At 51.3% G+C, this 16383-nt stretch overlaps 1 protein-coding gene across 29 annotated transcripts in view; it reads left to right on the top strand.

Moving 5' to 3' along the window:
* Positions 1-14054, top strand: part of NRXN2 (neurexin 2) — a 287195-nt gene extending 273141 nt beyond the window's left edge. For 17 of the 29 annotated variants that reach the window (XM_048858529.2, XM_048858522.2, XM_048858520.2 and 14 more), the window contains one exon: positions 9838-14054. In XM_048858529.2, the coding sequence (XP_048714486.1) occupies positions 9838-10733 (896 nt within the window). In that variant the 3' untranslated portion in view covers positions 10734-14054. The remainder of the gene's footprint in view (positions 1-9837) is intronic. The other 12 variants (XM_048858547.2, XM_048858544.2, XM_048858543.2 and 9 more) reach the window with 1 other exon arrangement.
* The last annotated feature ends 2329 nt before the right edge of the window (positions 14055-16383 follow it).

Below are 16383 nucleotides of genomic sequence, written 5' to 3'. Positions count from 1 at the left end.
TCCCCAGGAGTGAGAGCTTAGCCACATTCCAACAAGGGCTCAGGACTTTAGACAGATACCAGACTGTGCAGTGGTAGAATTCAGCATAATAACCAGGGGCTATGGAAGGAACTGAATTCCTCTGGGTGGGACCAGCTGGGGGCAGGGGGACCCACCACTGCAGGGTTCTTTGAACCTGCTTCTGAAGCGGCTGGCGCTGGCCACTGTCAAAGATGAGGTACTGGGTTAGTGGGCCTGTTGGGCTGATCCTGTATGGTGGGCAGGTGGGTTATGGACTGATCTGGAGTGACAAGGGACATTGGGTGATACCAGGCAAGAGCGGCTCATTGGTCTGATCCAATGGGGAGTGCGGAAGATACTGGGCTGGATGTGCCCGTTGGTCTGATCTGGAATGGTGAGGGGGAGAGGAAGGACGGTTCAGTCGCTCAGGTGACTAGGGAGACCTGGCTTCAATTCCAGATCCAGCCCCCTATTGAGCCCTCCACTGCACACTGGGGTCTGCACTGACTGCAGGGTGAGCTTCCCAGCCCCTTGGGTTTGTTCTGTTGCTCTCCCTACCAGCGCAACGACCCAACTTAGCCAGGGGGAGCCGCTGTCTCACGCAGGTTTGTTCTTTTGCGCTAGTCCCCTCTGTGGCCAAGTGCTAAGATCTGACAAGATCACAGCCAGAGTTGTTATGGCCAGAGGCATAGAACGAGAGTGTAGGGGGGAGAGGGGAGGGGAGTAGTGAGGAAAGAGACATAAATCCAGGCAGAGAGTGAGCAGAGCAGAGAGCCACATCCATGGGAGACACTGCATTGGCTGCAGGCAGAACCCCGCTGTCCCTGCAGAAACACACCCAGCCACAGATTGATGTGGCTTTGTGTCCTCTCTAAATGGAATGGAAATTGCAGCGTGGGCTGGTGGGGGTAGATCCCACGCTCTCATTGACCACCCTCCCTCCACCCGCCCAACATCCACACCGGTTATTGCTCTTAACCCACTCCGCTCCACCGCACTCCCTGTTCCACATCACCCAGGCCCTGGTAGGGCATGAAATTTTCCTCCCTGATGGGAAGCAAGGGGAGATTTATGAGCCTGGCAGTGCAGGGAGCGCCTGGTGCTGCACTGGGCCTGGTTCATTAGCTCCATTCTTTATTGTCTTGGGAGCGCCAGGACCCTTCGGTGCGTGTTTATCTCCTGTGCCAGGGATGAGTCGACCTCCCCGTTGTGTGTGAGATTTCCCAGAGCCAGGGCAGCAGCAGGGGGATCTGCCCCCTGCACCCACCCACAGAGGGCCCCACCCCAGCCAGCATGCCTCCCCCTGCCCGTCCCCCATTCCGTCTCTCTGCCAGCCAGGGGGCCAGTTAGATGGCATTCAGAGCTGCACCAGGCAGGCATTACATGGGCATTGGGTGGGAGATGTTGGTTGCACACGGGCATCTAGCCCTCTCTGGCCAGAGGCTGTAGGGAGTTCAGCAGGGGATGCTTTCACGTTGGAGTCAGATCTGATCCCAGCCTGATTATAGGGGGTGTGGTGCTGAAGGGAGCAGAGTGGGGACTCAGCAGGGGGCGCTCTCCCCTCTTAGTCAGTGCTGACCCCAGCATGACACTAGATGGGCCGTGCAGCAGGGTGCACTCACTGGAGTTAGTGTAGCTACTGACTTACCCCAGCTAAGGTTCTGGCCCATGGCCTAGTTTTCAGAAGCACGGCTCACCTTCAATCCCCACTACAGTCGCTGGAGACTCAGGCCCCTGTAACAATATCCCAGTGCTGCCAATTTTCAATGCATCATTTCGCACAGCCGGAAGGGCATGAAACCCAGCTGCATTCCTCTGTGCATTTACAGTGCACCCCCATACAGCTGGAGCTGCAGAAGGCACATCTGTACCCTTCAATCCTGCTGCTGTGCTCATGCATGGCTGTAACCAGGGCTTGTGTACATCACAGCAGCAGCGAGAGGCTCTGACCATGGAGGTCCCCATTGTGCCAGGAGCAGGACACACCCCCGTGAGAGAGAGTCTCTGCATGAAGAGCTCACAGGCTGAATAGATGAAGGGAGGGAGAAGAAGCAGAGGCACCAAGGAGAAGGGACCGCCACAAGGGCAATGGCAGAGGGGGAATAGAACCCAGGAATCCTGCCTCCCAGCCAGTGCTCTACTCACTAGGCGCTGCTGCTGCTGCTCTATAGCAGTCAAGTAACAAACACTGAGGGGATATTTCTGTGATAAAACTCGTTTCCTTTCACTCTTTGCCCAGCTCCCTCTGTATTTCAGCTGTCAGTGCCCTCCTCCCTGATTGCAAATGGTACCATACCCAGCTGTATAACTGGCTTGCAGTTACGTGTCTATGCAATGGGCTTCTGCAGATCTACATTGCCTGGTGTCTACCTGCAAGCCACTGATATGCTGCACACTCCTCTGTGGGATTAGCGCCCCTCTGGGTTCCCCCTCTAGTCTTGCCTCCAGGTTCACACAGATCTGTAATTTGGCTAGCACACATCTGTGCTGTTAGGGTACCAAGTTTAGTGTGCATGTGCACATGCCGTGCCTACACTGCTCACAAGTGTGAGTCCATACATGGATCCCTGTAGGAGGGCCCCTTTTTAGCAGGAGCTGTAGGGGGTGCTCACCCTCTTAGGTTTTGTGACTGGAGGCATGAGATGGACAAACCTCCCAAGGACCCGCTACCAGGGAACTTCAGGAGCAGAGCCCCAGATGGTGCAAATCAGCATCTTCTTAATTATGCAGTAGTGCCTAGAGATTACAACTGAGATCAGGTCCTCATCAGGCCAGGTGCTGCACAGGCTCAAAGGGAGAGACAGTCCGTGCCCCCAGGAGCTCAATGTGACTAGACAAGGGTGGGAGGGGAAACAGAGGCATCAAGAGGGGAAGGAATGTGCCCCAGATCAGTAGCAGAGCTGGGAATAGGAAGGAACCCAGGATTCCCAGCCCCCGCTCTAACCCACTAGACCTCACTCCCCTTCCAGAGCTGGGATATAACCCAGGCAGGAGTCCTGGTTCCTAGTCCAACATTAGTCCTAGTCCTGGTTCCTAGTCCAACTACAGCACAGGAAAGACCTAGCGCTAATTTCAGTGTGGACACCCAGGCTACTACTGCTCAGCTCTCCAATAAAACAAGGGACTAATTAGCTGCTCCCCCCTATATGGTGGCCCTCCCTTGTGAGTTGAGTAATTGCTGGTGCATCCTTTCTTCTCCTCTCATACCGACGGCGCCACGGTTATGTTATTTCTCTCTTCTTCTCCGTGATCAAAGGTAGCACGGCTCCTTTGTGCAGCGCTTGCCAAATGTTTCCAAAAGCATCACAATAAAAACCAGAGGAGAAGAGACAGGAGAAAATGAAAGGCCCAACGGAGGGGCTCAGCAAGCAGATAGAGGCTGCTCATTAAAAACATACACACACCTTCTTGCAGGCTTTTAATTAATATCGGGAAGGCAGTAAGAGGACTGGGTTTTGGTCAGCTGCAGTCCCTGTCCCCCTGTGGCTTTGGGGTGTGTGCTCCCCTCCCCTTCCCTGCTCCCAAGGCCATGACACAGCATGACAGAGACACCAGTGGGACCCAGAGTTCTGAGCAGTTAGAGCAGGGGGGCAGGATCAGACCAATGTGCCCATCCACCCAGGAATCCCTACCCACTTCTGGGTGGGGGAGAACCACTAATCAGGACTGCAGCAGGAGACAGGCTGAGCTCTTCTCCCCCTACCCTCAGCAGAGGAGGGGGAGGTAGAGAGAGCCTAGCAGCTTGACAGGTTTCAGAGTAGCAGCCGTGTTAGTCTGTATCTGTAAAAAGAAAAGGAGTACTTGTGGCACCTTAGAGACGAACAAATTTATTTGAGCATCAGCTTTCGTGGGCTACAGCTCACTTCATCGGATGCATTCAGTGGAAAATATAGCGGGGAGATTTTATATACACAGAGAACATGAAACAATGGGTGTTACCATACACACTGTAACGAGAGTGATCAGGTAAGGTGAGCTATCACCAGCAGGAGAACGGGGGCAGGGGGACCTTTGCTCCCTCTTCCTTTCCTTTCCTTTCTTCCCCCTTCTCTCCTGTAGACAATGGGCTGCCTTGCTCCCTTTCCCTCCTCCTCTCCCCCAGACAATGGGCTGGCCCACTCCCTCTTCCCCCTCCTCACCTGCAAACGATGTAGATGTACTGACTTGCCCCTGCTCGTTCCCTCATCCTCTCCTTCAAACAATGGGCTGGCCTGCCCCTTCCTTGTCTTTCTGTCCCCCCTACTGGTCCTGGCTTGGGTGAGGGCAGGTGAAGAGCCCCTGAGCCTGGAGCTGCAGGAGAGCACAGGTGCAATGGGGGCAGGGCAGAGCAGAGGGAGCGGGGACCCTGCATCAGCAAATGCAATGTCGGGGTACAGGGAGGAGCCAGGAGCTGCAGCCCATGCGCTTCTGCAGCAGGGGCCAGTGTTGTCATGCAGTGACTGTGCCCCAGGGCGGGCTGGGGCTCTGGAATCAAAAGAAAGACCACCAAACAGGAGAGAACCTTGAAAAACTCTCCTGGTGTTCTGGGCCCAACTGATGGCTCCTGAACCCCTGGTGATGGCTCTCAGGGAGCTGATGGAGTACTCTGTGAGGGAAGGGGTTGGCTGCTGCCCCCAGCCCCCAACTCTGCAGCCCCAGCTACTGGGCCAGGCTTTGCCGTGTCAGCCTGGAATCCTTTGCACTCAGCCACCAGCACAAACTAGCCCATCCCCAGCCAAGGCAACTCAGCACATGGACTGGTACCCCGGGACTGGGTGATACAGTATCCCCTGTCTCCCTGCCACCCCGGGCCAGACCATAGCCCCCGCTAGCCCAGTATCCCCCCCTCCCCTTGTCACCCTGGCTCAGACCCATGGGACCAGGCAGCCCAGTATCCCCCCGCCAGCCCACGTCAGACCCATGGGCCCAGCCAGCCCAGTATCCTCTGCCTCCCTGCCCCAGGTCAGACCGATGGGCTCAGCCAGCCCAGTATCTTCTGCCTCCCTGCCCCAGGTCAGACTGATGGGCCCAGCCAGCCCAGAATACCATTACAACCTATCATACCAACAATCGAGCAAGGCTTGTAATAAAGGGTCTGGCCAGATCTTTCCAGCCCAGTGACAGGGCTACGGTCGCTCCCCAAAGCGCGTGGGCCTAGGGAGTGGGGTGGCAGTTTCCATTTCTGATCTGTCCAGGAGGGGGGGTGGAGTCTCTGTCAACCACTGGAGACTTCGGCATTGGCGTGTGCAATTGTAGGGAGAAGCTTTTCCTTCCCTGTTATTTACTGCTGCCTTTCAAACCACTATGAAGCCCTGACTCTGTTTTCTTCAGCTGACAATGAATGCTTTTAATGATAATTTTGAGCTAATGTATGCGACTCTGAGCTAGATGAGCTATAGGGATCCCTCAGCCAGTGTGGCGATGCAGCTGCCTCTGGGGTGGGGTAATGAGGGCCCATTTATACAGGGATCCACCCAGTGCTGAGATGCAGCTGACTATCCCTATGGCTAACGTGCACCACTGCTTGAAGCACAGCACCCCCTAGTGCTACATTAGGGTTAGTACTGACCTTGGGGAGAGAGCGCCTCCTACTGAGTCCCCACCTCACTCCCAGCAGCACAGTATCCTCTAGCAGTTCACTTGTAACCTCTGCTCAGTGCACAGCAGCACTCAACCAGTGCAGAATAGGCCAGGAGTCTGTGTGCAGAAGCAGAGAGAATGTTATACAGCATAATAGTCTCGTGCCATTGTGTAAATCTATGAGATGGCCCCAGCTTGACAGAAATCACAGGGCAATGAAAACAATTCAATACTTGGAAGCAGAGGAGGCTGGCAAGATCAGGGTGTTTAGCTCAGCAAGGAGATGAAGGAGAGGGGGATATGCTAGAGGGGTCTAAAAGGATGGGCTGGATCTAGACAGGCAGCTGGGATCTGCTATTCACCTTCACTCACCATTCAGGAACTCCCAGTGAAATTCCAGGCCACACATGTCAAGTGACTCCATTTGTACACTCCATCGTTAGCCTGCGGAACTCCCTGACACTTGATAGTTATGGACTCCACTCCCTGCCTCTGGAGCTGTCCTTTCCATCAGTGTGTTTTCCACCAGCCAAGATTGGAACCTACAGTCTATTCTATCCACCACCAGTGGCCAGGATTGTCTCCTACAGTTTATCCCCCTCCAAGTTTTATCCTTTGCTCCTGTTCATCCCGTAGCCGCTAATTTCCCTCCAAGCCATTCTCCCCCCACCCAGTGTCTTTTGCACCTATTGCGTACCTGGAGCCAGATCTCATGCCACCCTGCAGCTTGACTAAGCTGATCTCTTGTGAGCTTCCTTCATAAACTCACTCAGTCGCCAACATCCTCTTCCCCTTGAGACCCCGTGTCAGGTCACAGCTCTGAGTCCCAGGCTTGACTGAGGGCTGTGGCTAAGCAGTGATTTGCTTACACTGTCTCTCCCCCCCGCAGGAGGGGGCACTGAGAACACACACATCGTTTAAATACCTACTGCAGCCTTGTAAAGGAGGGTCACCCTCATATTCCACACCACCTGGCACATGAGCTGTGGGAGCTCAAAGCACTGCACGTAGCTAATTCCACCCCATACGCTCCTTTGCGGAGTGGTCTTGTTTGATCTCTGATATTGCAAATGATGGGGCGGCTGAGTGAAGTGACTCGCTGGTAAAGCAACAGAGAAACAGGCCGTAGCCCTCAGGGCTCCTGACACCTACCTACCCCTGATCTAACCACTACCCTCCCAAGCCAGGGCTAGAACCCAGGAGTCCTGGCTCCCAGCCCCCCTGCTCTAACCACCAGACTCAACTTCCCATCCAGATCCAGGAAAAGAACGCAGGAGTCCTGACTCCCAGAGCACTAAACCACTTGCTTCAAGCTGTTGTATAACTCTTTTCCCTTCCACGTTGGCTCCTGCCCTGTAAGCGGAGCCGGAGCAGAGATTTTGGTCTGTAAACCATGGAGGGTAGTGACTCTGTTGCGTGCATTCTCATGCACTCCCCACCCCATCACAGCTCCCACTGGTGGTGTGACCACATATGCAGGTTTATGAGCTCACTGCCTAAGTTCCCTGTAAGCAGCCGCGCGATGCTCAGCCCCAGCCCAGTCCCAGACCTGCCGTGGTGGGAAGAGGCACCCCTCCCACATCACCGACCCAGCCCAGCCCCAGACTTGCTACGGCCAGGGGGAGGCCCCAACCCAGACCTCCCACGGCGGGGAGAGGCACCCCTTTTTTGGACCCGACTCAATCCCAACCCAGACCTGCCATGGCCTGGGAGAGGCTCCCAGCTGCAACCCAGCCCCGGACCTGCCACGGCTGGGGGGAGGCACCCCTTGCCTGACCCAACCCAGCCCCGGCTGGACCTGCCTTGGCCTGTGAGAGACACCTCTCTCCCCCAGCCCAGGTGTTGCTGTGGGAAGAGAGAGCTGGGGGAAGTCCTCTCTCCCTGTTGTAGCCCAGGGGCAGCCTGCATCCCAAACCCCTCATCCCTGGCCCCACCCCAGAGCCCACACCCCCAGCTGGAGTTCTCAGCCCCCCGCACTCCAACCCTCTGCCCCTGCCCTGAGCCCCCTCCCACACTCTGAACCCCTCAGCCCCTCCCCACCACATTAATTTTGTTATGTGCACCAATATGAAGGTGATGTGCACATAATAAAATTCATTCCACATGTGTGGGAAAAATTAGAGGGAACACTGCCCACTGCATAGGTACTAATAGCCTCACCCCTTGGGACAGCCTGTAGAGCCTTGGCCTTGGGATCCCCGGTGCCCCTGGATTCTATCTTGGGAGGCAGCCCCCATCGTTGTACAGACACAGCACTGCTACTAGAGGCTGGGCTGTAATGAAGTGGCAGGGAAGAGGGTGCCACTGCCCTCTCCTGGGAGGAATCAGAGTCACAGCTCTGTGTGACGGAGCCCCGCACAGTTAACAGCAAGTCTTGTTTGGCTCCGGTTGGTGGGCAGCTTAGGGGCAGCAGAGTTGAGAGTTCTAACCCTGTTACTGCCGGGAAGATTGGTGTAGCTAGGGAGCCCATGGCTTTGGCACTGTCCATTGAGAAGCTGGTGAGGAAACTGGGAACCGGCTGATGGGAATGGCACATACTGGGAATGGTCTGCCAAACTCCTGGGGTCCTCATCCTCAGCTGGTGCAATGGGGTGTAACTGCATAGGAGTCAGGAGTGCTGGGTTTTATCCCCAGCTCTGGGAGGAGAGTGGGGTCTAACAGGTAAAGCAGATGGAACTGGCAGTCAGAATTCCTGGGTTCTATTCCTGTTGATGTCAGTGGGGCTAGGCATCTGTCCCTCTATCTGCTTTCTTTCCAGTTCTAATAGGCAAGAGCCCATAGATCTGTCAAAACAGCTACTGAAAATATAGTTACGTATGTTTTTTAAACGTGTATTTTCCCAACACACACCCGCCAAATTTACAGTCAAAGGACCAAAATAATGTGTGCAGTGTCCTTGTCATTTCAACATCAACTTTGATTGCCAGATGTAAAAAAAAAATGGGGGGGAGGGAGAGGTGGGAGGTGGGAATGGAAAATGCAGACAGACAGAGTTGAAAAGTGTGTCTGGGTGGGGGGGAGGGAAAGATTTTAAAATATGCAGAAAAAGAAAGAAAAATGAATCTAGATAGGTAGACAGAAAGAGAAATTAATTTAGAAAGAAAGAATGAAAGTAAGAAGGAAAATGCATCTAGATGGAAAGACCATAGATTAATGAATCTAGAAAGAAAATTAATAAAGAAAAAGGTAGATAAATTAATATAGAAAGAAACAGAAATGAATCTATATAGGTGAAAAAAAGGAAATGGATGTAGAAAGAAAAATTAATCTAGATAGAATGAAAGTAAAAAAGTAAATATGTCTAGAGAGAAAAACTATAGATGAATCTAGAAGGAAAGAGACATTAATCCAGCTAGACAGAAAAAAGAATATAGACAGACACGGGAATTAATGTAGAAATAGTATAGATAGAAACAGAAATGAATCTAGATAAAAAGAAAGAAGATAGATAAAAGAATACAGAGAGAGAGAGAGAGAGAGAGAGGAAAGAAAATGTATCTAAACAGAAAGACTATAGATAACTTAATCTAGAAAAAGGAACAAATCTAGTTAGAAAGAAAGATCAAAGAATATAGACACAAATGAATCTAGAAAGAAAGAGTATAGATAGAAAGAGAAATACATCTAGATGGAAAGAGAGAAAGAAAGAAACATAGAATTGACTCTAGAGAGATAATTGAAAGGGCAAGTGGTAGAGAAAAGAGATGTTTTAAAAAAAAAAAGAAAGAAAAAAAAGTTGTTTTTCTCCAAAAAAACATTCTTACCTAGTTTTCTTTTTTGTAATTTTTTTTCTTCATGCTAAAATCACATGGCCAATTTGTTGATGTAAGTTGATTGAATTCTGTGGTTTGCTCTCTTATTTTTAAAACGAAAAGAAAAGGGAAAAAATGAAATGAAAGAGAAAAAGAGGGGAATAAAAAGAAATGTGAAAAGCAGTTTGCAATTAGGTTTTTTCTTTTATTATTACTTAATTCTGCTGTTTGAAAATCTGTTTAATTTTTTTGCATTAAATGACTAATTTCTTTTTTTTTAATTCTTTTTCTTTAAATTTATGATTTCTCTAGATTTTGTTGTAAAAAGCTACAGTTTAAAACGAAAAACAGTCGTAAAGATTCGTTTAAAAAGCAGCCAGAGATTGGGGAACGAGTCTAGTTTTAAATTCAGTTAATCAGTTTGATTCAGTTTCTTGTGTCCAAATGTGGCAGTTTTTCCTCCGGTTCGTATTAACCCATCTCTCCTTTTCTGTTTCTCTTCCCCCTTTATTTCTCTCTGTTCTAGGAGGTGAATTAGTATTGCCCATAATTACCGAAGATTCCTTAGACACCCCACCAATTGCCACCCGGTCTCCATTCATACCCCCGCCTCCTACCTTTGGCCCCTTCCTAACCGTAATAGAGACCACCAGAGACACCCTAGCCCCTTCCGCCAATCAAAAACCCCCATGCTTAGCCGACCAAGAGGACAGCGATTGCGAAGAGGGCATTGAGGCTTCCGGTTACGCCTCGGGCGAGGTCTTCGACTCCAGCCTGCCCCCTACTGATGACGAAGATTTTTACACCACATTCCCCTTGGTCACAGATAGGACCCTGCTGGCCAGGCCAGATGGAGCATCTAAAAAGTCCCAAGGCTTCAGGCCCAACATTAGGACAGGAGTGCCGGCTTCATCCTCAATCCCTGAGCTCCTGACCTCCACTGCCTCTCCCGATCTGGTCCGTAACATCCCCGCCGGCAAAATGAACAATCGCGAGGCCCCCAAGTCCCACCCAGACCAGTACCCCCCTCTGCCCACCTCTTTTGAACTCGACAACCGTAACAGGCATAAGTACCCCGGTATAACGTCTTCCCCCAATTTCCACAATCTACCCACAGCTAACCCCACCGGCTCGGGGGAGAGGGGTCCCCCAGGGGCTGTCGAGGTGATCCGCGAATCTAGCAGCACCACGGGGATGGTGGTCGGCATTGTGGCGGCGGCCGCCCTGTGCATCCTCATCCTCCTCTATGCCATGTACAAGTACCGAAACCGGGACGAAGGCTCTTACCAGGTGGATCAGAGCCGGAACTACATCAGCAACTCGGCACAGAGCAACGGCACGGTGGTGAAGGAGAAACCCACCTCTGCCACCAAAACCCCCAGCAAGAGCAAGAAAAACAAGGACAAAGAGTATTATGTGTGAGTCTCCGCCCCCCCCAGCCACGTCTCCCTCCTGTCCCTCTGGTGGCGAGCGCGCGAGAGAGACGATTGCAGGGTGAGACCGCTCAAATCATGCCAACCTTTGGATACAAGAGACCAACAAAACCTCCCAGCTTTCCTTTCTCCTCCTTCTGCATCACAGAGGCAACCAGTGGATCCTGCCCCCCACCCCCACCCTGCACTGGTTTCAGTTTGTTCATGTCCCCCTTTTTTAATTGTTCAGTTCACCCTCAAAAATTAATAACAACCACCCCAAAATCAAAATCATGCTCGCTTCCCCTCCTCCCCCACCCCGGATTCCTTCAGATCTTGGGGGTTTGTTTAATTTGTTTTCCTTTTAGCAAACGAAGTGGGGGAAAGAACACAGCAGGGGGCGATCAAATCACACACACCATGGTTAGAGGTTGGCACCGGAAATAAGCGACCACTCGGAGAGCGAACAGAAAACGAAGATCTGGGGGTGGGGTAGATGGATTGATGAAGGCTTCGGAGCTCCCTAGATAAAGCTGAGCCAGGATTTTGCCTTTATATATATATATATATATATATATATATATATATATATATATAGGTGACAGCTGATTCCCCCCTTTGTTATTCCAGAAAGTTAGATGCCTCCTCATCCAGATGAAACTTTGGGGTACATCTCCCCACCCCTTTTAGACCCCTCTCCCATGCCCTGTTTGGAAACAGACTAATCCAATTGGGATACAAAAGATTTGATTTTTCTCTCATAACTATCGACAAAATTCCAATGCGGAGCAGGATACAGCTGGATCCAGAAAACTTGGCTGGGCAAAGATTTTGGGGACGAAAAATCGGTCTCTCTCGGAATTATTATTAAAACAATAAAAGGGGGGGGGGGTTCTTTAATTATAACTGATTTTTCTCTCTCTCTTTGTTAATGTGTCAGAGTCTTGGAAATGTGTGGAGTAAACTGAACCGAAACAAACAAAGTCACGAACTCTCGGGAAAATAAAAATGAATCCATTAATAATGATGGTGGTAAATAAAGCAGTTAACATGGATCTTGTCCAACTATGGAACTGATCGGCTATTCGGCTCTCTGCTCTGTAGTAACAAAAGGGGGTGCTACTCTCAAAAGGGTTAGAGTTGGGATGGTGTTGGTTTTTGTGAAACAACAGCGACGGGAGCTGACACTGGTTTGGGCGTACCCGCTCGGGATATGTGGGGGTGGGGGAGATGGGAAAATATACGATGTTTCTGTTCTGTTTTCTAGGGGATTGATGGCATAATTCCTTTTCCCCCGTGCTCCTCCACTCCCATCCCGTTTTCTCCATGCCAAGGTGCTATTGTGATCATCCTTTAAGTGTCTTCTCAGAGCATGTCCTTAAATTGTATTGTTCTTTCAAGGTATCCAGAACAGGGGGGTAAGCAGCTGTTGATAGGAATTTGCAAATGAAGTGGGGGGTGGAGGCGTTGGACTATTTCCTTCACCCGCACCTTCTCCCCTCACTGGAAGAATTGGAAAGGCTTTTCAAATGACTATATATAAAGAGAGCTCTATATATATATAAAATATATATATATAAAAATATATATATTATATAAGGTATATGTGTGGACAGTTTAACACAGAAGAATCAAAGAGGGTTTGGAAGGATGTTTGAAAAGGAGCTAGAGACAAAAAATTTCTCCCCGCCGAGGTGTGTGGCACGTTACAGGTAGGATCCCTCGATGATCTCTGGGCACGGCCGCTGGAGACCAACTCCCATCTTTGATCATGTTTCTGCAAGACTCCAGCCCATCCTTCTGCGTGCAAATTGTCCAACAGGACCGGCCCTCTGTTTCCAGACAGGTCAGTGCTATGGGGCCTTGCTCTGTCAGGTGCTTTCCAGCTGGTTCCGATGCAGCAATGCACTTCAGCACCTGCCTAGCTCAAAGCACGGGGGTCATCCGGTCAAAGCCAGTAGGGAAAGAGTCACAGATTGGAAGGGAGACATGGCAGAATTTTGCCCAGAGGTTCCTGCACCCAGCCCATGACTTGCATGCCAATTAAACCATATCTATTGGATGATAGAAAGCCCTCAAGGGATGAAGAATCCTCTGCATCCCTCAGGGAACAGCTCTAAAATTTCATTCCTCATCTTCCCCGTTAAAAACATGCATCTTATTGGCGCCAACTCCTAGCCATCAGATCTCACTGTCCATCTGCTAGATCTAGCAGTAAACCCCTTTTCTCTGGGGCCGTATTATGAATAAAGCAAGGGAGCTGTGCTGGATTGGGGTTGGAGAACTCCAGCCCTACCAGGATCAAGCCCATCGCTGGGAAGGGTGTCAGGAGGCGAGGGATTTGGATCGGAATTCTTTCTTTCAGAGTGATAGGATGCAAGTGAAATAGGCACTTCAATTTCTCAAGCCTGGGAAAGTTATTGCAAACTTCCCTCGCCTTCAAAGCTAAAATGCCAAAAGGGAATAGCAGCGAGATGGAGAGAGCGTGATATATCTGCCATTGTAAGCTGTGAACTGAAATCATTTCATATTACTTTTCAGGCTTTGAGGTGTTTTTTTAAGAAAAGGCATCACATTTTGCAAAGTTTCCAGGGTATTTAGGCTCCTACACTTTTGGAAAATGAAATTTATGCTCCTAAATCCCTTAGATGCTTTGGAGAATGTTAGCCAATATGAAATTTGGTGGGCATCTCTCAGCATCTTGGATGATTACATGAGCTCAAGTTCTGTATTTTTCTCTTACCAAAAAAACAACATTTTTTTTTTAAAGATGCAGATTATTATTGGAGTTTCCTTCATTCCAAACGTTGCCACTTAATGGAACTGTCTGCAGGGTGAAGGAGGGGGATTTCTGGCCGTTTCTCTAGGAGTGTAATGAACATTATCAACTGTAAATTAATTTGTACATTATTAATATTTTATTTTTGTTTGGGGGAGGGGCTCGGGCGGAGAAATGAAGATTGCAAACTCTATTTTAAAAATATGACACTAATGAATATCCTCTTTTTAAAATATTGAGAGAGAGATTGGTTTATTTTAACAAGAGAATTCCCAATCTTTTTCCTTTACAGCATTCCAGGTGGGGAGGAAATAAATTTTTAATTCATTCTTTTTGTATCAGTTCTGGTTTGGTTTTTTTAATGAACAGAAACCCCTTCCTGATTGTTTTGGGGGAAATACTCTGTGGTTCTGCATATTTACCCTGTAAACTTCCTGTACTCTTCAATGTTACTGTAAAGTGTTACCAATTATGATGAAGTCAAAAAAAAAACCTTTCAACCCATGTACATTACCGCAAAGGGGAATACAGTTGATTCTATACTTCGTACAACTCTGTAGTTTTAGTCCTCATTTTGTGTGGGCAGACCGGGCCAAGAGATGGTTAAGGGATTGACTGAGGGCCTGTTTCTCCATTGCTTTGTACTTTGTCTATTATGGGTTATATTGCAGTAGCACCAACAAAGAGTGGGGCCCTGTCAGGCTTGGTGTTGGGCCGAGATCAGGGCTCCTGTCACACAGGTGCAGCACTGACTCCAACCAAGATCAGGGCCCTAGTCATGCCAGGCACTGCACAACACCCCCACTACTGAGGAAGATCAGGGGCCCACTTGTGCCAGGTGCTGCACAGACTCCAATCAAGATCAGGGACCCCATTGCGCCAGGCACTGCACAGATCCCCCAACCATGAGCAGCCGTGTTCCCATTGTGCTGGGCGCTGCACAAACCTCCCAGACTGAAATGAAGGCCCTACTCTGCCACGTAGGTACTGAGACTAGGTCCCCACGGTGCTGGGCCGTGCCCCAAGGAGCTCAGTCTAATGAGACAAAGGATGGGAGGGAAACAGGCATGAAGAGTTGGAGGGCCGTGTGTACAGTAAGTGACAGAGCCTAGAGTGGATCCAGGAATGCTGAATGCTAAGCTAGGGCCCACCCACTAGAATACACCGTTGTGTTCCGCCTGCCAAGCACCAGCTCCCAGCCAGCCCTGAGATGAGCAGCTAGCAGCCCCAGGAGAGCTACTGTTGGGCCGGGCGCTGAGCGTGAAGTGCAGTAACTTATGGTCAACCATGGGGCTTGATCTCCGGGGTGTGATCTCAGCACATTAGCCTTCGGGTGCTAAGCATCTTGTGGAATGGGCAGAAAGCCCTTGGAGGAACGCTGTGCCTGGCCGTGGGCCTGCGTGATGCAGCAGGAGCCCCCGATGGACAGGATGACAAGATTCCATTCTTCTCTCCGCCCAGGTAAAGGGGAGAGGAGGCGGCGGGGGGATCTGGCCAGGGCAGGTTTGACCAAGGGCCCAACTGATATCAAGGAGCAGAGAGGGTTGCATCGCTGTCCCCTAACCTGGAATGATGCAGCCTCTTAGCTCTGCCCATGTTGGACCAGATCCCCAGCTGGAGCCAATCAGCTGTAGCTCCGGCTGAGCCAATGGGGCCAGATCCCCAGCTGGAGCCAATCAGCATCGCTCCTTTGGAGGCAACCCAGCCCCCAAAATTGAGCCTGGGGCTCTGGCCCCCGTTCCCGGGGCTTGTGCACAGAGGAGGGCAGAGACTGTAGCATTGTCCCTGTCCCAACAGAGGCCAGAAGCAGAACTCACAGACACTGCAGTGTGGGGGAAGCAGGACCTGGCTAAACCCTCAGCACCTTAGCCCAGGTCCTTCCAGGTTGGAGGAGCTCTGCTGGCAGGAGCGTGTCCGGGAGACAAGGCTTCACCCCTGCGAGCAGCACACGGTGTAGCCCCCACCCCAAGCAGGGCTGGAGCGGTGCCTGGGTGGGAACGTCCCTGGTACAGGGCCCTGTGCTGCAGCGGTGCTGGGGTGTCCATGGAGCAGAGCTATGGGAGGAGGGTCCCATGGCTGAGGGCTGTCCCAGAGCTGAATGGCCATTAAGGGGCAGGGCTGGCTTTAGTGGCCAGGGTTCCATTGCCGTGGCTCACATGGTGCCCTCTCGCCCAAGTGTTGCCTGGAGGGCAAATTTGCCACTTGGCCCAGCAGAAATGGAGAACAGCGCCTCCCACCAGGGGCTGGCGCTTGAAGGATGCGAGGAGGACGTGGATCGGGCAGGATGAGGAGCAGGATCCTGCACGTGCCCCAGGCCGCTCACCCCCAGGAGAGGGAAGAACGTCCGTGCAGAGGAGAGAAGCCCATGTGTGGAGGGGAACGCAGACCGGACTGAGACAGGGAGTCCTCGGCATGCCGTGTGAAGATGACTGCGTGGGGATGGAGCCCCAGAAAGGGATCACCAAGCCTGTTCATGGATGGGGGAGACTGGGATGAATGGAAATGGGGACGTGTCCTGGAGCCTCGGGAGAGGCATTTCCAGTCTGAATGGGTGCCTGGAGGAGACTGAGACCAACTGGCCATGGGCTGTCTCCAAGTCGGTTGGTGTAGAGAAGAGGCTGGAGTGGATGGGACATGGGGCCCTCTAGCCTCAGGAGAGGTGTCTCCCTGTGCTGGTGCATAGAGAAGACCTTGATGGAATGGGCCCAGAGATGTCTCCTCTTACTAGGGGAGGGCACCTGGGATCAAAGGGCCACTGAGATGGGAGCTCCATCGGAGACGAGTGTGAAGTTTGTGGCTATGTCTCCAGAGCAGAGTGTGCCTCTGTCTGGGTTCCCATGCATGCACCCTGGGCTAGCCAAGCCAGCCACCCCGCAGAGCC

This window comes from Caretta caretta, chromosome 7 (assembly GCF_965140235.1).
Source record: "Caretta caretta isolate rCarCar2 chromosome 7, rCarCar1.hap1, whole genome shotgun sequence".
Taxonomy (NCBI): Eukaryota; Metazoa; Chordata; order Testudines; family Cheloniidae; genus Caretta; species Caretta caretta.
The sequence above is the reverse complement of the archived record's forward strand: the minus strand, read 5'-3'. Positions and strand labels throughout refer to the sequence as shown.